The sequence below is a fragment of the Semicossyphus pulcher genome, unplaced genomic scaffold (assembly GCF_022749685.1).
Source record: "Semicossyphus pulcher isolate SPU_LCO1_2020_fin unplaced genomic scaffold, fSemPul1.0.p SCAF_19, whole genome shotgun sequence".
NCBI classification, from domain to species: domain Eukaryota; kingdom Metazoa; phylum Chordata; class Actinopteri; order Labriformes; family Labridae; genus Semicossyphus; species Semicossyphus pulcher.
The window spans coordinates 7,684,692-7,706,579 of NW_027211692.1; the positions used below are offsets into that span (position 1 = coordinate 7,684,692).

Consider the following 21,888-nt stretch of genomic DNA (forward strand, 5'->3'; position numbering starts at 1 on the left):
GTCTCGGTCGGAGGGGAAAGACCGAGACCTTTTTTACAGGAGGTAGAGTTCGCTGTGCTTCAACTCCGGCTGACGAGGCGTCTGCTGCGATGTTAGCACAGAGCTGAAACTACAGATTTGCTGCCTCTGATACATGACAGGTAACTTTTTGTTCATCGTTGTTACATTGTTACAGTTAACATTTAGCCTAGCTTAAACTGCTTTTCACTATCGCCCCTTGTGTGACTTGCAGTGTTTTGTGGTTAGCTTATAAACATCAGCGGGGGCTAGCTTGTGTACGTGTGTATAAAAAGCGCGGAATTGACACCGACTGAAACTAAAAAAACGGAAGCGTTAGCGTGAGAGCTGTGTAGTGTTACTCCTCCTTTGTTAGATTTTTCACTTCATTTCCTAGTTAGCCGAGATGTTTAGCTAGCTGGTGTGGGCTTGTCAGATATCCAGCCATCAGAGGAAGCAGACGGAGCACGCTGTTTTTACTTTTCTAATCCTATTATTTCTCAGTATTTACAAACATGTCAAGAGCCCAAAGGCAGAGCTAAACTGACAAAATGATAATATAAAAGCATCTTTAGCTAAAGTCAGGAACGAGCAAGCTAATGACTGTTCATTCATTCAGGAAGAAGAGACGCATTAAGAAGTGATAGTATGTGTCTGATGGTAATCTTTATATAAATAACCGTATTTATTTAGTGCTTTAAGCCGATTAAGGTCGTTTCCTCTCCATGTTACGATGTCAGAGGCAAAGTAGCCAAACTGTTTTAGTGAATAGGGATGCACAGATCAGGATTTCTAGGGCCGATACCGATTGTCGATTTTTTAATAGTCAGATCTGCCGATCACCGATCCCATCACCGATTTAAATGCATTTTTCCAACCTTCATAAGAATATAAAAATCATAACACATAGAGAGAAATTACTACATTTTGATCTTAGTGTGTATCAGCCATTGCAGTTGATAACTGCACTGTTACGAACAATTGTGTGCTGCACATATGTAGACCTATAATTCAAATAAACAAATATATAGGCAATATATAGACAATTTATGCCTGAAACCTGTAGGCTCTGCAATCATAGTAAACAACAATTAAATTGGGCACTCTGTATCAACTGTGACAGCTCTGAAACTCTTGCTGGCAATTCCAGTAGAGTGTGGGTTCAGCCTCAAAACATGAAAAGTTTTCTGTACGGGGCAAAGACGCAAACCAAATGACTATTGACTCTCCAGTAATCCCCCCTGATTAAGCGCAAGCGAGTGTTTTAATTTTAAGTCGCACGATAGGCTGGAGTGATCAGTACTTTGAAAGATGATCGACTGAGCACCGATCCCCTAATTAGTCCCCAAATCGCCCAATTTGGATTGGCTTCCGATCAGTTGGTGCATCCCTATATTTACTTGATTAACATAGACATAAAGGCTGTTATTCTGCTTTGTTTATCAGAAATAATAAGGGAGTCTCCTGTCTTCTTTTCAGCATACACCAGTCATGGAGTTCAACAAATTGGTGACCTTGTGGATATTTTGCTTGTGTCTTGTTGGGGAAAGTTGGACTGACAAACCAAGTTCACCAACACCAGACAGTCAGAATGCTGAAAATGGGGTGTCAGGTGAGTAACGGCATTAATTTGCCTTGCGTCTTAATTTAGCCACCTGTTAAACTAAGCTAACACACACTATACTACTATTGGCAGTTTACGATATCACTGTTCGTGCCACTTTGTGATGGTGCAGGCTCTATATGTAGCCATGCTGAGAATAGTCTGGATGACATTCTCCATTAAGCCCTGTCCTCCAACTCATCATCGGCCAGTCGCACAGGACGTAATTGTTTTAATGGTTAGTGGAGCAAATGAGAAGGGGGTTAGATTCAGTTTGTTTAATTCAAGATGTTTTGACATAAGAGTCACTACTTTGTATATTTCTTCGTCAATTGGCTTTAAAGTACTTGCATAATAATCTGTAACCTGTTGGCCTGTAACGTTTCTGTACAATCATTGAATTATTGAATGCGCTTTACTGTATAGGTCCACAACATAGTGAAATGATTAGGGCTGTTTATTGCTGAGACTATGGCGATATATTGCTATACTGTAAGAAAGGCATGTATAGTGATTCATTTTATCTTATTCTGTCATAATATGAGGAACACATCACTAAATGTAAAGTGCTTAAATTGAGAAAGGGTACTTTTTTTTATGCCATCAGGACAGTTAAATATCCTTACAGGATACGTATGCTCAGTTGTTGCACTAGATTACACAGCATAGGTTTTCCCTTCAACTTAAGGTTAGATTTGAATGAAAACATGTTGAGTGACTTTAAAAAAAGCTTCTTTTGTTAGGATACAAAACCGCACTAGATGAGGTCTTCTATCACTGTGACAATCTCTGGCCTAAAGCCACTCACATGGATAAAAGTTGTTGCATCTGTGAAGCGTATCTTGACAGACTACCAAATGGATTTTAAACTTTGAAGCCTGAATCTACCTGAGGCCAGTTATGACATACAGTGACTCATAATACTTAAAGCAAAAACTGCCCGATACTACCAACTTGCTTGTTTGCGATCTTTTGTAAGAACAGCTGAACAGTGTAGTTTAACAAGAACTGCTGAGACAAGTTGCTCATACACATTATGCATCAGAAGCACATTTTTCTAATATGTGTCACATGCCCCAAGAGGCCAGAGTGTGGGAAAACAAGATATTGCTAACGGTGATTTTCAAAGCTTGAAAGTGTCCTGAGTGGTGATAGGATGTAGTAACTGCTGCAGTAATAAAGTGACAAAGTTATGGAGTGTGTTCTTCATCCACATGCAGGCACACAGAATGACTTACGTAACATGAGCTCTTAAAAAAAGGCCGGCTGACTGGTATGTAAATATCTTATCTAGTGTCTCCGGAGGTTTGCAAACCAAATGAGAGAGGGCCAGTTTTGGGTGCATGAGAGTGTTCCAGGTGGTAGGCTTTCTCTGGGTTAACTGTCACTATGTTTAACAAGGTGAGTGTGAGAGAGAGTAAGCGCCTGTTAGGTATGTTGCTTTGCAGGTTCTCTGCAGCCGAGTGCTCGCACACTGTGGCTCAAAAATTAACTTTTCACTATGCGGAAGTTAACGCTGTGCATCCAGCCTTCCTAGTTGTGGCTTGGACTACAAATCAATTTACAGACACATTCACACAGAGATTGATGACGTGGTTTACCTTCTGTTTTGTCTGTAACTGCTAAGTTACCTGTCTTGACATGTGGTTCTAGGAATTAAAGAAAGTGTATCGGTGTGATGAGTTGATCAGTGGGAGGGGAAATTTTGCTGCATATGCCAGCACAAGACAAACCAAATGCCTGCAGTTGATTAACACTGTTGTGTGGGTGACAGTAATTAATAATGAAACAGTGTAATTTGAGAGGGGCTGAAGCTCTGCCATTTATGAGAAGGAGAAGTTGCATTTTATTGGGAGAATAATTCAGGAAACAAAACTACACAAATACAAGCAAACTTTCATGATCTATAATCAACAGTTTAATAGAATAAAACTGATGTGTTGTCCTGAGAAAAGTTCAGTCCAAATTTCTGTGTAGGCGGCTCTATTTTGTTGCTAAAAACCAAGCAAAGGAAGTGCAAGCATCGTTTTGGTTGGAGAGCAAGATTAACCATGTCCAACCTCTTCCTCTTTTGTGGTTATAATGCAAGGACGTGCATAAGAAAGCATTCTGTGTTTCATATATTCTTCCTGTATTGCTTCATTCAATCTCACTGAGATTGGAAATTTCAAGTTTACAAGAGCGTCAAGGCTAAGATTGCTGCGGCAGCACGTAGAAATCAGATGTTATATAAGACAGAATTTAAAATGGAGTGAATAAAATATACACTTTTGAAGGTTTCAAGGGAAGTGTTCTTGTGAATTAATTTCATCCATGCTGCTCTAACTTCAAATGGCATTCAGGGCCCGCTGTTGTTACAGGTAGCCTGCGATGCCCTTTCTCACAGTGTCTGCAGTACATGCCAAACATCCTCTCGGTAGGAGTGTCCGCTTTATCTCTGATCTGTGGCAGAAGATTTCTAATCCCTCCGGAAGGAGAGGAAACACAGAGGACAGACAGGATCAATTAGATAACTTACGCTAAATTACATTACATTCCTCATGGAAACCTGAAGTTCTGATTGATGCATTAATCATGGAGCTCTTCCTGCTGAAATCCTTACATGTTATTGATGCTTGGCTGTCTAAAAGCTGATTACAGTTAATAATAAACAGTCTTTAAATATTGATCCTAAGCATGTAAAGCAAAGTTGATGATAGATTTTGCTTAAGTGAACGCCAATAATTATTATAAGTCAATTCAGCTTGTAACATGGCTGCTTTTTGGCATTCATTGTATCTGGCTTCCTGGTAACATCCCCACATTGAGTGAAATATCCTACATAAACAAGGCTTTGTCTTCAGCCAAGGAATGTTGCAGAACAGTTGTCTTAGCAAGATGGAGAGGTTGAGTGAGAGCAATCCAACCGGGGCTTTGCAATCTGGCTTTTCTGACAAGAAGCACAGAAGGTTAAAGGTCATGAGCCTTTGTGTTAGGAAAGATATTGTTGCATTGAGACCAAGTGAGTACTTCAGTGACTTGGTCACTTCAGTGCTTGTTTACTAGTGAATATAAACAGTGATGGGATTGTATTTTTTTAGAGATAGACTGATATGGTTTTTTCAGGGCCCAGGGTTCCCAGGGTCAGCAGCATCTCTTATAAAGTTAACTGAAAATTTAAATAAATAAATAAATAACTTCCTGAAGTTTTATTAAGTAAATAAAACAAAGTTAAATAAAATTTGCAAAGAAATGAACTTTTTCTCCTCTCCGCCGTGTGTGTGAGCACTCTGCACACTTATCGGCCGTTGGCTAAAAAAAAAAAAAAAGGCAGATGCCGATATGCGTCAAAATGCCGATAATCGGCCCGGCCGATAATTGCACACCCCTACTAAACCATCAATCAATATGATGAACTTGTTGACGTTAGCTATGGTATTCGTGCTTATGTTATGACCATTGGCTACCTATATGTAAAGACAAATAAATAAACTTATTTTGTTACAGTTAACTTTGAGTGGTCGCAAATAATAGAAAAGCGCTATATAAGTACAGTCCATTTACCATTTAACTGTATATCACTGCAACAAAGTGCATTCGCTATTTGGACATTCTCGGTGGTGAAATTGGTAATGCTCGTCATCATAGAAATAGATCATAAGATTGTAGCGTTTTTGTAACTTCAGCGTAGAGGATTGTAAAGTTTCTTGCAACTTGGGCAACATTCGCTGCCTTACCTTCGACACACAACACCGGAGCTGCTCCAGTCTGCGCAAGCGTTCCTCTGCGCTCGCCAGTGGCACAGTCACCTGAGTGTTGATGGGCTATTACTCGACGTGTAACCAATCAGATAGCGATATGGGTGAGACGTTGCTCCAGACCACAGAGACAACAGACCACAGACTGATTTCTTAAAATTAATTTATATTATTGGTAAAAGGATATCAAATTAAGAATACTGATAGTCGTAAAGATGCTGAATATTGGTTCCAATAATAGGCTAGGCGGATAATCAACCCCTAATTTTAATGATCTGTCTCTAAAACGCTGTAATGACATGTTCCTTATATTGCTAAAAATTGAAGGGTTTGTATTAAAATATAAAAAATACTAACTTCAACACGCTATAGGTTTCGTTATTATCACAAATCAAGAGGAAGGACTAGAAGGAGGCCTTCTCACATCATTAGAACAGCATGAATTAAAACTGTGTGTGCACTACTGTTGCTTTGGTATGTGAAATAGGGTTTGTTGATGTCAACTGAATTGGCATATGACGATGTCTAGAGTGTAAAAAGTCCATGGCTGACAGACACAGAGGGCAGTGTGACTCCAGTCTGCTGGCTGCTCGCCTCTCTGCTCCGATGACGAACAGTGAAGTTGGCCAATCTGCTTATAAACCAGACGGTGGAAGCTTGCTAAAACCCTATCTGTGGTGACCCATGAGTGTTAAAGTCTTAATATGTTTCTGTTTCTCCACCAGATCTTTGTCGCATCGATGAGCCACTATGCAAGGATGAGAACGCCTTTCTCAGCTACGAGGCCATCCGCAGTATCCACAAGCAGATGGACGATGACGCAAACGGCAACGTAGACGTGGTAGAGACAGACGATGTAAGTACCAGCCAGAAAAGTCATCAACTGGTGCTGATGCACTTTTTTTATGGGGTTTCCTGCTTTGTACAGTCACAGAAGCGGTCTTCATTCAGTTTAAAGAGGCTTACAGGTATCAGTATCGTAATCCTCTGTCATCTGACTTGCCATAGGATTTGCTGCTTAGATGTCTGTTAACCTTAGCCTTGTAAAGACCTTAACAGGATTTGTCCTGTTCGCGCTCCAGTGCCCAGAGTTTTTGTTAAATAATTAACCTAATTCCCATTTAGTCTGGTGTTAACTCGCAAACATGTTGTAGACATTGATTTTTGCTACTTCTGTAGAAACACATTGTGATAAAGGATATTGGCGTACCTTTAATCAGCTCAAGTGGTTTCTGTTTTTTAAATGAGTTAAGAAAAGTGTTAGCAGCTTTTCTTTTCCTTACAGTGAAATTAAAGGAGCAGTTCGCCCCTGGAAAAAGCCACCGTCAGTCAAAGCTGGTGTTCTCTGTAATCGATAGAAGCAATAATATTTGAAATTTGCGCCAAAGCGGTTGAGAAAGTTGTTTTTTTCTACCATAATGGCATTAGCTCCCCATGATAGCATGATAGGACTGAGGCTGAAAATCGGCGAACTGGCCCTTTAACTGGAAGCACAGGATAAACAGTTAAAGCTTATCTCCATTCACAGCTGTTTAATGCTCATCAGAAGTCAAGTCTGCTCCTTCTCAGACATCACTGGTGCCTTTAGGACACTGCATATGGTCCATTTAGCTTACATCTTGAGCTCTAGTCTAAACTACATGTTGAGGCCTCCTCTGGAGCCTCGTGTCGGTTTGATTCAGTCTACAGCATGTGTTTGGGGCCAGACCAAAACAGGCAGCCTCATCACTGCAGCCATCTCTGCCTTTTAGAAGAAGCACTTTCATGTAAATACCCTTTAGGCAGAGGATCAAGTGCAGTACAACGAGCATTCACATCTGTTGTGGCTTTGAGCCTCGACATGGAAAGCTCAAAACGATTAAGAGCACTTCAAGACAGGAGTCTGGCTTCCTGTTATCATGCAGTAATTAGATAAGGAGGATTGTTGAGTTTTTTTATGACCAAGATCAAAGTCTACATCTGGCTTCAAAAGGCTAAGCTTCACGTCTTGGACACATTTTGAAGGTCCTCCTTATATTCTAATGTATGTATTTTCCAGAGCATGATATTTCACCTGCAGCACAGACCATCTCTCATCCCTGTAGTGAAATCCTCCCACACCAATCTATCAAGAAAGAAAGGCATCATGACTTGTTGTATGAGTTGGCTTTTGTGGGAGTGCGAGAACTGAGTTACTGAGTAACTGAGCTAGCCTACAATATAGTGGGCAACCAGTAATGTGGTTCCTTTGGCCAGTAGCTGACCAATACCACTCCAGTGGGGGCGAGAGAGGAATCCATTGAGCCATACATTTTAGCACTCTTTGTCATTTACGATGTGCGGTGGGGTCATGTGAACATGCATGAGACTTTTATGTCGTTTGCATTTCTATTGAAAAGTCTAAAAATGTATATTTTACTTATTTTATTTTGGGAATTGTCTTATCTTTGGCAGGCCACTTATCAGAATCCCACAAGTGTTACTCGGTACATGTCAAAGATGTATGTAAAGGACAGTTCAACATTTATCAGTGCGATTATTTTCAAACGTCACCATTGGACGTGCTGTTTAGTAGCTAAAGCTCTGGAACTCTAACACCGACCAGTTATTTGAGCCTTTTGAGCTGACAGTCAGTAGCTAAAAGTGATAATCTCGAAGATTTCATTTTCGTTCTCTTTGGCGGCACCTGTGGCGATAAACGGTAATTGCGTGAGGACACTTCCCAGATATCCAGACAGTGCTACATGTGTGACGTCCACAGTTGGCTCCGGTTGTAACTCTTGATTCTCCTCGCTGACGGTCGCTTTCCTTTTTAGACTGTTTGCCTTCATCTGAGCGTCGAGTTTGTTTCTTTTTCTTTGGATTTTCACTTATTTTTGAAGTTGTATCTGTAGTCATCCATCTTTTCTTTGTTTGGTCAGCCATAGTAGATGATTCTCACAAAGCTTGCAGAGACCGGAAGTGTGATTGTTGCGTTAGCTCCGCCTACCCTCTCTGGCCGACCAACCACTGCCACTGATGGAAAACGTGTCATTAACTGGGCGCCACTTGTGATTTTTTTTCCACGAAAGTCGAACCAGACAGCCAGTCCATAATACTGCAAATGCAAAGGCTTTTATCAGTGGGCCATAGGCTCAATCACCATTGTGTTACCTCATTCGGCGATAGATAGAGACTTAACGGTCCATTTATTTAAATGAAAATCTCGAGATTATTTTTTTAAATTGAAAGGTTTAAATGAACATTTGCCTTATTTGTGCTAATCACTTGTCTGTGGGAAATTGATGCTTTTTCTTCTCTTCTGAATATGATTGAATAATTTTACAGAGTGCTCTTTTTGTAATTGGTTTAAAAGTGCCTTTTCTGTTTGATTCCACATTTCAGATGAAATAAAGACAGTATTGTAATCATAGATTCGAGTGGTTTTGAGAGTCACAATACAAATTCCCCTGTTGATTTTAATTAACACGGCACTTACTGGCTTTAGGCTGTTGGTTGTTTTGTGATGTACTGTGATGTATGTGTTTTGTGATGTACTTGTGTAAAAATAATTGGCACAACTTTGGTGGGAGTTCTGCTTCAGACCGTTAAATTATGATTTGAAAGTCACAGCTTGTTCTGTTGAGATTTTTAGCGGTGTGTTTTGTTTTCCTCACTGTTTGTGAAGCAAATACACAATTAGCCTAAGGGCTCGTATTTTCATGAAGACCGCAGAAGTAAAACAGGTCACAGTGCCTTCTTGAAAATGTGGTCTTTTTGCTCCAATTATTCACACATATTATTCAGGCAACCCCCCTCGGAAGTACTATCTGTGTTGTGTAGTTTGTCAGGATTTGAAAAGGGCTTATACATATTTAATGACTGAATTAGGTAAATGGGAAACCAGATTGGCACATTTAAATCCTGCATTGCAGCATTGGTCAAACTTTTCCAACTAAAGTTCTTTCAGCTGAGACTGTGTCGGTAAAGGAGCTAGAAATGCAGTTTTCCCTGTAAGGCTTTTGTGCTTCTGCTTTTGTGAGTTAACACATGTGCACGATAGATTCTTTGTAACCACTCCAAACGTCCTTGTCATTCTGCAGTTCCTGAGAGGAGATCTGAATTACCATGACCCTAAGGCCAAGCATAACAGCTTCCACGGGGATGACCAGTTCATCAGTGTGGAGGACTTGTGGAACGCATGGAAGGGCTCTGAAGGTACTGCCTTAAGACATCTTTGTTCTCCCTGCAGGCCTGCAGCGACTGAACAAACAGGCCTTTCTTTTAGTTTTTTAAGTGTTAAACCGTGAATATTGTTTTGCACACTATGTTCCACATCGTCATGCTTTGCCAGTTCAGGCTGTTTGTTAGATTGTTTTCACTGAAGCACTCCTTGTGACTTTGATTCTCAATCTGAATTACAGTGCTTTTTATTGCCAGTAAAGAGTTTATGTATTTACATACATGATAGACATGACTGTCAGTCACAGGGTCACACATTACCCCTGCTTGACCCTCTCACAAAGAAGAAAGGCAGTTTATCAGAAGGCATGTCAGGCAAAGTGCAGCGTCCTTACCCGCTCCAGACTGTGGCAGACGAGACATCACTGAATCTGTCAGCACAAACTCACCAACATGTTCTCACCTCCTTCTGTTTGGCTAAGCTATCTTGTACTATTTGAGAGAGTATCTGGCACTCGTGTGTTTTCACACCATCTCCTCCAGCTGCCTTTCTCCCAGTTTTTTTTTTCTGCTCGTAGTCCTGACTAACCCTGCATTGCAGTTTCTTGACAAGGCTCTGGAGGATTTGAGCCAGAAAACTGGGTTTTTTGTTCAAGGGAGCAACACATTAGCCCACACTGTAAGCTGTCTGCCAGAGCCGGGGAGGAGATTTCCATTCCCCTTTTATTACTGGGGGCAAACAAACGTATGCTATGCTATAGGATACCTCGTAGATCATTCAGTAACAGATGCACCTGGTCTTAAATTTCTCATGTGTCAAGCTGTCGATACAGTGCAGTTAAAAAGTTGTGATCTTGACACACTAGTGTTTGACTTTAAATGTACTGAGCCAAAACAACAGAGTGCGAACTCTCAACTTCAGCTTTAAGAGTTTACATCCAATTTAATGAACATTGTAAGAATAATTGGAAGATTACGACATTGTGAAGAAATACAATAGAAGTTCATTTTTAAGTGTTTGCTGACCCTTAGACATCTGCATTCACTTGCTGATTTTCCTGGGGATTCTATTCTTGGTTTGTACTGCAGCTATCTACAATTCTCACTGGTTTTTGGGGAGTTTTTCTCTCTCCATCAGTGAAACACATGATCATTTGAGCAGAGGTCCAAAGAAAAACCTTGTCTGAATTTGCATTGTTCCAAAAGAAGTGCTTGAAAAACTCCAGACAAGCGTGAAAAACAAGAGATGTACAGTATAAGTCACAAATCTGCTTTAAAAGGAGATTATTGACATCTTACATTAGGCATAACCTAGTTATTGTAGCAAGAGAGTTAGGGGATACTTTTTGCCCGGTCTCATCTATGAAAGGTTGCCAAGTCTTATAAAGTTTCTCAATGAAGCCTCGTAAAGTGAATCTTAGAGTTTCCAGCTCAAGTTGTTGCGTAATATCACGTGTAAGTGGGAGGTTTTGCTTGTTTCCAGTTAAGAGGAATCTGTTTGCTGAAAGGGTTAAGAGCCTTGCTTTAGTGAAAGTGAGTGTCCTCTCTCATAACACAGCCAACAGTGACTCAGGCTTTTTAACTAATACTCTCTGCACTCTCTGCATACACTTTCTGATTGAGACTCATCAATGAGTGAGAATCGAATAGCGCTGTAACTGTGTGTTTTCTTCCTTTTCCCCTCAGTGTATAATTGGACGGTGGATGAGATGGTGGAATGGCTCATCACGTACGTCGAACTGCCACAATATGTGGAGGCATTTCGCAAGATGAATTTTAATGGCAGTGTCATGCCAAGGTAAGAGAAATCATGACTTTTTAAAGTTCAAACTGAACTAGATATTTGAGAAATGTGCCTCTTGAGCTTGAGCACACATTTGTTATTGTTTATTGAAGGCTGGTAATGCTTTTTGTTCAGAACATTTAAATGTCCTTTGCTTCAATAAAGGGGATCCAGTCAGCACCTTTGTCACGGTAGCCAAATTAGTTTGTCCTTCAAACAGTAGTGCTCTCGGGTTAGATTTTAATATTTGTCAAAGGATCCCGTTACAAATTGCTCCAGGTGGGTTACATCCTTTGCTCTTCCGTTCTCCTTCAAGTGACTGTGTGTCTGTTCTCTCTCAGGCTCGCCGTGAAGAACGCCACTCTGACGCTCTCTATTCTGAAGATCCTGGATCGCAGCCACATGCAAAAGTTGTATCTGAAATCTTTGGACACTGTGTTGTTTGGAGCACCGCTGAGTATGTGACTTTCTTTTGTTCTTATAGCAGCTCTGAGTCTTACTCTTATTCATAATACATCAGTGATTTGTTCCATAGACATAAGAACTCTGACTGGAGATGAAAGGGGGGCTTGAAGTCTGTTACATATTGTAGTTTTCTGTTACCACTCTTTCATTGACATATTGATTATGTAGCAGTGTTTATTGAAACAATTGACCCTTCGCTAAGCCCCTCCTTTTGAACGGCCACTGTCCAATCCTACGTTGGCAACCGTAACTAGGCGTAGGAGACCTGTCAAGCTTTCAGAACAAGGAGAAATGCAGGAACAGTGTGCATATTGAATCTGCAAGTCTGACAGCAGATATCCTCAAAGTCTAGAGACGGGTGGGGGGGTGTCATATTAAACTCAACCCTCTTGGTTTGTGCCATTGTTGTGGCAACTTTCGCAGGACTTTGTCGGGCTTTCCTGTCGTGCCTTTCGGAGATCCAGTGTATGGATCAAGCCCTTTAAACAAAATGAAAAAGTGGGATAATTTAGTTTTGCTAGCAATGAGCTAAAACATATTGGATAATGAAAGTTATAGGGAGTCATAACCAAACATAAGCTTAAAATGAAACAATATATTGACTTACCCTGCTGTGCAGGAACATTGTTGTTCCTCTATATGATTGTCCTTAACATGACAACACGAGGGATGCCTGGCGCTTGCTTTGGGACCGGCGATTTTTATGTCCTCCTCATTCTCAACACTGCTGACAAATTATATTCTGGCTGTAGCTTTTAAAAGTGTATTGTGGTGTTTTCCGTCTACTTCTCGCTGATATTTGCTATTATTTCCCTTGGACCATCGCTCACTGTTATAATTAAAAACACCATAATATTTACATGCCGGTGCGAGAGCTTGACAGGCGTAGCAACAGTAACCAAGGGCTTAGCGAATGGTCAATTGTGGAGGATTCTGCCCCTTTTACCAAGTTATGAGCACCCAGAAAACTTTGACAGTTAATTCTTTGTCCATAAACGTGTTTGATGTTTATGGCGCACCCAAGCCTTACCTAACCGGTTCCCTCGCACAAAACTCTTACTAAGAGAGTCATAAAACCACTTTCAAATAACTGAGCCAACACCTCATGTCTCCCTTACATAAAAAATAATAATTGATTCACTTGAAGTGAAAGAAATTTCTTGTGAAACATCAGTGGGAAGTTGTTTGTTCTTCTTAACAACCTACAAACATTACCAACATCCTCACCACTGTCGTCTGCTGCTCTCGTTTTTCATCAGCTTTTTCCACCTGATGTGTTGTGGTCAGGTTTTTTTTGGTTGCGTCATTTATTCATAACAGTAACTCGCTCATCCACTCACTGACTTGTTCACTTATTGAATTTAATCTTGAGTACGAAGAGAGAGATCTTGTCCGTGCCTGTATCAGCATCAGGGATTGAAGAAGTGAGCTGAATGTCGGAGCACACTGCTCTGTATTCCAGACACACCCCTCTGCGTACTGAGACAAATAAACACACCACTCATCCTCTTCTTCTCCAGCATCACTGCGCTAGTTCTGTACAGATTGTAATCATTCAGGTTTTACTGTTTTTTTTTGTATGTTTTCTTTTGGGGTTTGTTATACTGCAATGAATGGGTCAGCTGTCAGTCCTCTTGGCAGAACTTTATATTTTTCTGCGTAATCCGTGTTGTGAAAACAAGTGCCCAGAATGACTGCCAGATTTTACATTTAAACACAAAAGCTTAATTACAGTGTGACAGCTGAATACTGACATTTTGCACCACAGAGCCAGGAAAGTTTTAGACTTGGTGAAAAATAATAATCGGTCGAATTTTAAGTATTGTGCGGAGTCTTTCCTCGCCTTGAAGTTTGAAAAACTAAGATGAATAAAAAAGTGGAAATGAAGTGCATAGAGGAGTGCTGCAGTGAAGCAAGAGCAGAAAATGTATTCACAGGAAACGGGCATTTGCATTTAAAAGAAGTGTATAGTGGTCTGTGTCTGGCATGTGCCATTGTGGATGTGTTTTGTTCGAGTCCCACCCAAAGGAAGACGTTACAGAGCGTAGTCTGGCTTTGACAGCCTCTCAAAGCCAGGGGGTCCCACTGATAATCAGACTATTTATAGCAGCAGCATTTTAAGACACGTCTCACAATGGGTTGATTCTAATCTAGTTGACGGTTGTGTAATGCTTAACCCGGGCTCAATTAGCTCCAGTCGTTTCCCCTTTTGTGGTTAATTACATGTCACTTTAATGCTCTCTTGGTGCTGTTTCTAAGAAGCTGTGAATGTTTACTGTCCGTGTGTAGAACGTGACATTGAGTAGAATCTGCTGATGACAGAAGGCAAACTTGCTTCCTGTTTTTGACAGATTCTGTTGTAAGCATTAGGAAATATTTTACTCGGAGATGATGCAAAGTACTTCCTGAAAGAAACTGCCCTCAGTAACGATGCTTTTAACACACGTGCACTTCAGTTAAGTGTCCTGACCTCATTTTCGAAAGCTCTTGGTGGTTAGGGGCGATGACTACAGAATATACCACCATATCAAATGCACCAAACTTACCTTTTGGTAGTGAGAAAAGAAAGAAGCAGAGGCTTTAAGCTTTTTTAGTCACTTCTGGTACATTCTTTGACACAATAGCAGGCACGGCTGGTCCAACTTCCTTGACTCTGATAAACCCTGTGTTTGCTCTGGACTTTATAAGCACAGTCTACAAGAATATACACATTCCTTTATGAGAGACCATTTAGCACAACTACCGTACAGAGACAGTGTTAGTGTGAAGGGAGAGATGTGTGTTATGGAGTTATTTGACTTGGCTCTATGTCAATATCACGGTGCAGTACAGGGATATGTTTATAAAGAACAATGGCTCTTTGTGGTATGACCTCTTGATTATATCTAAAGAGAAACAGGCCTGTATTGTTTTCTTTTTCTCCTAATTTTACTTCCTTTTTGTCTCACTCCAGGAAGTAGAAGTCATGTTTTTGACACCTCTTTCCTGCACAGCCCTTTGCAGGTTTTGCAAGAAAAACTTGCCTCTTCATCTTGTAGCTTGCAAGGCTGAACTTTGGGCAGTGTATAATAAGCTGCATGACGGTGCTCTTCTGACTCGTGAAATGACAAATGGGCTAAATAAAACCCCAAACTTCTATTTAAAGGTGGCCTTTGTAAAAGTGCTGCTAATTTAAAGAGTCGATCTGACACTTATATGAGGCTTTTACAAATGGGATAGCTGCTTTCAAGCTGCTGTGACTTTTAATAGCTATGAATACAGTGATAGCATAAGTTCATACTAACACTTGATAGGAACGTAAGCTAAGATTTGATTAATGGGTCAGCATGCGTACCTTAGTGTCTTAGTTGCCCTTGTTTAGTTTAATGTGCATGTTTGTTAGCAACTGGACTGAAATAGGCTGTTAAGCTGGCTTTATCGTGGTCTTTTGCACCAGGACCCTCTCACCGCAACCTGAACTTTTGCTACTGCTATTTGTGTCACACCACCACACTCGCAGTATGAGTTGGCTACGTTGAAGCTCAAGCTTCATACCACATCCTTTTCCCGCTTGCTCATAGTTAGACAGCTTTATCTTATGATCTTGTTGAATATATCCTGGCTGAACTGCACCCCGTCTTCTATAGGTTTATGTGATGAATTTGCTTGTGATGTCTGTTGCCATGCTAAAATTCAACCTCTTTGTTTTTCTCTCTCTTTCAGTGAATAGACACAACCACTTGAAGGACTTCATGCTGGTTGTGTCAATAGTCATCGGCATGGGTGGCTGTTGGTTCGCCTACATCCAGAACCGCTACTCTAAGGATCACATGAAGAAGATGATGAAAGACCTGGAGGGCCTGCAGAGAGCTGAGCAGAGTCTGCATGATCTACAACAGAAGTGAGGGGCTTTCCACCACCTAACCACACACACGAACTGTGTCATACTGTACAAGCACTGCATTATGGACTAGGGCTGTCACTTTTCAATCAAAATTTGATGCATCGTTTGAACCTGGCGAAATACTAATAGTTCAAACTGTAATGGAGTGATCGGAATCAAAATTGATGCACAGCAGATAACGCTTGCCCATGAACGAATCAGTAATCTGCTTTTTAGAGTCTCAGAATGCTCTCACCTTTGTGTGCCTTGTATTCCAACACACGGCGGTAATACACTGCCTGCTACAAACCAATGTAGGAAACTAACGAGTCAAGCTGTGGTTAACCTTTCGTGCTTCAGCGTCCCGACCGCAGTCAGAAAGCACAGGGGAGACTTATTGTTCTGCTCAGGGCCGAAACTAAAGCTAGCTTCGGGGCTAACTCCCGTCGCTTTAATACGCCAGCAGCATGCAGCAAGAAAGAAACGGGAGCGCGGTGTAAGTCTTGATTAGTCGTAGGCCTTATTATGCACGAACACAGCCCACACTGTACATTAGTTCTGTTGTTTATACAGCTACCAATCTTTCTCTGCTTTTCCACTGCTGCTGAAACTTCTCATAACTCGTGCACACACACTTTCGTTGTCTCTCACTCGCTCTGCCACCCCGCACTCACGCACTTCCCAAAACAGAGCTACGCTTGGAGTATAAGACCGTGCTACAGAACCGATCATCTCAACACCAACGCACCTCAGAAGCGCTGTCTGTACCCGATATGTAGTGTACCACTGTGTACCCCTTTTAGTGTTTGATATAATTCGACCTAATTCCATATCACGTTGAATTCGTTCAGACTTGAATGTTGTGAAAAGTGGCAGCCCTGTTATGGACACAGACCATCAAGAGATTTTTGATTTGTTATCATCATTAACCTTTAAGCTGACATCAGCCGGGGGTTGGACTGGCAACCCTGCTTATATATCTTGCATGTGTATTGACTTATTCCACACACATGCCTTGCTTGTTGACTTATTTAGTGTTGGCCTTGAACAGATCGTGAATGGAATGCGACGCTGCGTCATTCTGTGTCTGTGAACTGAAATTCCTTACACTAATTAATCACTATCAACTGAGAGACTCTAATAGCCATTGGTGCTGTAATGTGTTTGCTAACCAGATGATGGTGTATATAACAGCCTCTCTCATTATTTATTAAGCCTGTGGTGTGTGAACCCCTGCTTCCCTCTGAAGGTGAAAGTTTATTTCGTGTTTTCTTCTGGTGCTAGCTGAGGCAGGCATTCATGAGGGAGGGAGACAGCCTGAGGGAAGCCTGTCACTCACATCTAATCTGTGTAGTAAAATCCCTGACGGAGTATAATTGTTGAGTATTTATATACAGTGGTTTTAAATCCTATATATATATCTTCACAGTTGTAACCTTCACAGGATTGCGTGTACAGAGCCACATTGTTCTAAAATAAGAAGTGAAAAACTGTTTGGTAATGAGAGCCTGCAGGAGCTTCAAGTGGTCAGACCTGTCGACCGACGACCCCACATGAACTGAACTTCAACGAGTGGCATTTAAACTTCATTAAACCACCGAACGAGATGCAAATCCTCATGATGCTTTGATAAGGTATGGATGCTTAAACGGTTTCAGGAAGTGTCACTGAGATCTGAGTTTGTGGTGCAGCTGGTTTGGTTTTGTTCAACCAGTTCGACAGCTCTGTTCAGCTTGTCAATCGGTTGTTGTCATCTGTAGCTCAGTTGGACATGTTTTATGTAGAAGCTTCAACACCTGACTTACGATGGTTGCAACACAGCTTTGTATTTGTATGCACAAGCTAACTCCAATTATTTCTACGTTTTCCAATCGAAATGCGGATTTCTTTTAAAGAGGAAAATATTCAAATAACAAATAAGTTTTGGGTTGGTGCCAGTAGGGATGAGTATCGTTAAGATTTTGATGGTATTACTTCTTATCGATACTGCTTAACGATCCAGTACTTTAACGATATTCTTATTGGTTCTTTCTTTCTTTTCGTATTTTTTAAGAGAAAAAAGATTTAGAACAGAATTAAGATTGCTGTATTTTCTGAAATATAACATAATTATTCACAGAAAAAGAAACGTTGTGTTTAGAACAAATCACTATCATAGACTCCAATTTTGTGATGATGGAAATATTAAACAAATTAAATAAACAATTAATTCCTGCAAAATAAATTATAGTGGTATAGAGCAACACGGGTTGGGCATGCAGGTACCTGACGTATAATGAGAGATGAACTACGAGCTCGGGAGTCAAACGCTGCATCTCTCTGCCTGTATATGACGCACTTCAGACACATGTTTGGACAAATTACTCGTGTTTCCGCCCTTACAAGCAAAACGATTTGTTGCATTGACTCTGGTGGTGAAGTGTAACCACACCTTTGATCGTTTAGTTCTTTAACAAGCGGGATCTATTGTGTGTGCGCACGCCCACGTCTGTGTGTGCGCTGCAGCATGTGTGTGTATGAGAGAGAGCTGCACGCCCCCCCTGCACACAGGATTGGGAATATGCATCAGTGTCTGATTCTTATAATTCGGCACCGGGGTCTGTTTAGTACCGGCTTTCGGTACCCATCCCGAGCTGCCAGTCTAAACTGTTGGGATGAATTCAGCAAGCATTGCCCTTCATCAGTGATGATCAAAGTTAGTGATATGGATATTGATCGATTGTTTCCTGTTCAATAGCAGACAGGCACCTATAACAGTAACAAATGACACTGCAAGACACAGCTCAGCTTAGTGCGTGCAGCTTGCAGCATTGTCAGGTTGGTTCCCTTATCTCCTACTGTGAGGCTGCAAATCTAAATGATAAACCCATGACGTTTTGCTTATTGAATTAATTGTATATGTTGCAAAACACTGAGGATTGTTAGTAGCTGTGGCTGCAGGAGTACAGACTGTGTAGCAGACTGTGGTGGTGAATAGATGGTTTCCTTTCATCATCATAAGGCACAAACTGCAGACCCAAACAGTGAACATGAGGCGTCTCTGTTAAGTCTGTATGATGCAATGTGGGGCTCAGTGTTTTTCTGGTAGTGAGCTGCTGCTGCTGCTGCTTCACTGAGAGAGGAGCCAGTGAAGGCTTGAATAGATTTGTCCCAGATATGAGTGAATGAATGACCTCGTTGACCCTGGTAATTAAGCCCTCATTAGGCAGAACTTGTGAATGTTGTCTGTTCCCATTTTTGCCCACATATTCTTCTGACACATTATACTTCATGCTGACACCTGGAATACCAAGTTAGTGCTGCCTAAGTGAGTTAATGTTATGCATTCGTTCACGGTGTAATGAGGTATGATTGAAGATCATAGCACAATCTTACTATTTTGGTCCTGTTAGTGCTGCAGGGAATGCCAGGAATGTGCTTTTAACCCAGGACTGTCTCCTCTTATTCCTTTAAAGGACACTCAAACTCAGCTTCCTCTGATACAAAGTTCATAGCTACAGATGAGGCTACCAAGATGCACAGAAGTTGTCATGAGGCTCAGTTAGTGGCCAGTGTGATCTGCCATCTTGTTATGTCATTAAAAATTTAAGGATTCATCCTCTTGGGTTGAACATGTTCATCTCTATATCTCTTAAAAATCTGCTTTTATGACAGTGTTTGCAAAGTTGAATTCTACCCGAGGTAAAGTAAGGCTCATAGAGAAGTGAGTCCCTTTTACTTGCCAAAGTAAGGAGGAGTAGTGACGGGCGTAGCCACATGACAGCATCACATTCCTGTCTCGATGCCTTCAGCTCATTGAACCACTCTTATTACTTCCATAAGGTGCTCTTTGTATTCGCTTTGTCATTGTGACAGGGTTTTAAACACGAGCTGAAACGCTGAATAGACTGAAAAAATGTTTTTACGCAATTTTTTGTGTTTTTTGTCAGCCTCAGAATCTTCATTTTCTGAGCAGCAACACTTACTTCTGTTGCACTGTAGTACCTCTGTTATGGCTCCTGTGTGTGCATTTCTTTATCGGAAAGTACGGTAAAGTAGTGGAAAGTATTTTTGTGGGATTTGCCTGCTAAATACTGACTAAAATGCCATCGATTCTCCAGTTGGGACAAGCCCATGAGGTCAGACTCCTTCCCTTGATAGGCTGCCAGGTCAGCCTGTGTGTTGCCTCTGCGGCTTTATACTTTGATCAGCTGTGAAAACACACAACTTTGAAGTGAGCTCTGACTATCTTTCATGCTAAGCTAATTGCTCATACTTAATTCTCTTGTGCAGATTAATCCAGAGCGATTTGAATGCATCTTAAAGGCCCATAAGTACACACATCATTCAGTATGGTATTATACAGTACTATACTATTCTCCCATAGCTACATGTTTAGTTGTTTGGAGCTGTGCTGCTTCGCTTACAGTTCCTCCTTGACCGTTGCCGACATTGTGTTATATCTCATATCCCCAAATTATGGCTATTCATTCAGCACTGCAATGTAATTTATCTGCTGCAATTCAATAGTGTACAACCACATTTAAATCTCATCTGTGGAGGATAAGTTATTGGAAAGCAAGCAAACCAATTGTCTTGTATAACCGGTCCAGATTTCCCGTAAGGCAAAACAATTTAAAACGACTTTTCATTTTACCGAGGATTTGCAGAAGCTGGTGTTTTAATCTTGTGTATTCGTGATAAAAAGACGGTGTTGAGTTAAAATCAGCCGAGCTCGCCTATTCATCTGCTGCCAAAGGCACATGACTGAGGTTCTTTGAGATATCAGAGTCGGTGTTAAGCGTTAAAGTCTCTTGTATTTAGTTCCCGGTATGTGTTACCTCCTGGACATCCAAGCAGTGTGGCTGAGGGGAGACGTGTTACGTTATATTGTAGGTCAGCGTGACCAACAAGAAAAGATTTTCATCTGATACGGTACATGTTTTTGTAGCAGAGAGAGAGAGAAAGAGTTATGTCCTCTGTCTGTGGCCGTGCCTTTCTTCCTGATCCCTGCTGCCAGCTGCTCTCTTTCCATACCTTCAAGCAGATCCTGTGGTGGTATCAAGTAGCCTGGCCCAGCCACGGCTCCCCTGTTTGGAGACAGTAGGAGGAGGCTTTGAATGGGGCTGGATTTTCCTGGCGGCCTTTTACAGCACTGTTTGACCCAACCTCTGCCTCACTGCTGGGAGACGTTGTAAAGCATGACTGCATAACATGTCAGCTCTAGTGCTAATTCACCTACATTTGGGTTGAGGTGTGGCAGACAGGCAGACAGACAGCCTTTAAAAGGACTGGCAACAAGGACATAACAGATTTTGTTATTGCCATTAATAAGCTCGTCTTCTTTGAATGATGTTAATAAAGGAGGGGAGATAAATGAATATGTGAAAATATTAGTGTGTAAACCCTCTGGGTTATGATTTACCTTCTCCTGCAAAGTCTGCAGAGACAGTGAGTCTGCGTCCTCAGAGCCCTGCAATGCAGGTCAGGTGAAACAGCATTTGGCGTCTTCTCTCTGGGCACTGTAGCTCTGCCAGTGCTTTCGAATCTTAGCGAGACAACGGCAGAGGTCAGGGTCGAAAGCATTAGCAGGACTGCCCACCACCCACATTTTCCATAGCAAGCTCTCTGGCTCATCTTTCATTTCTCTGCACTTCTCTGTTGTTGTGTTTGGCCTGACATGGGGAGAGTGCTTCTCTCTGCTGCCTGCCTGTCCTTTAATGTCGGTAGTTTTGATGTCATCAGTCTTAGTATGTTAGGCTTTTACCTAAACCCTTCCTCGCTTGTTGTTTTTTTTCTCTCCCATAACTCTTGTTTTGTTCCAACCACCTTTTTGACATGAAGGGGGGATGAAGGATTGATCTATATAAATTACAGTATCCTAAAATATGATGTGTCATAAGTACATCATGGGTGACAAGCCCGTCTTCTCAAAGCCGGCTTTTCTCAAGAGGCTAGTTTAAAAATATCTCTCACACAAACTAATGCGTAAGTTCTTGATACTACAGCAGCACTGGGCTGCACACTGTACTGTGCTAAAGTTACACACTGGCAGCTGTTCCCATTCTTGGCTCTGCTCCTTCTGATGTCAGTTTATTGTGAGCTGCCCAGCAGCTGACCGTTTCTCTCAGCTTTCTGCATGTTAGCCATTGTTTCCGGTCATGCATGGCTGATGCAAGTCCTACATACCAGAGGCACTCGCATGCGTACACAACACATTAGCCTGCCCACAGGTAATGACACTGGCACCTACTAGACTACGTTATTTTTTTGTTTGGCTCTGATTCCTAGCTCCTAAGACAAACTACAACTGTTTCTCTTT

General features: G+C 41.4%; 1 protein-coding gene across 4 annotated transcripts in view; it reads left to right on the top strand.

Annotated features, from left to right (window-relative positions):
- stim1a (stromal interaction molecule 1a) overlaps positions 1–21,888 on the top strand; it is a 28,420-nt gene continuing 6,532 nt past the window's right edge. For all 4 annotated transcript variants that reach the window (XM_069668227.1, XM_069668223.1, XM_069668225.1 and 1 more), the window contains exons 1-7: positions 1–140; positions 1,477–1,609; positions 6,063–6,193; positions 9,399–9,513; positions 11,164–11,275; positions 11,602–11,717; positions 15,428–15,605. In XM_069668227.1, the coding sequence (XP_069524328.1) occupies positions 1,489–1,609; positions 6,063–6,193; positions 9,399–9,513; positions 11,164–11,275; positions 11,602–11,717; positions 15,428–15,605 (773 nt within the window). In that variant the 5' untranslated portion in view covers positions 1–140; positions 1,477–1,488. The remainder of the gene's footprint in view (positions 141–1,476; positions 1,610–6,062; positions 6,194–9,398; positions 9,514–11,163; positions 11,276–11,601; positions 11,718–15,427; positions 15,606–21,888) is intronic.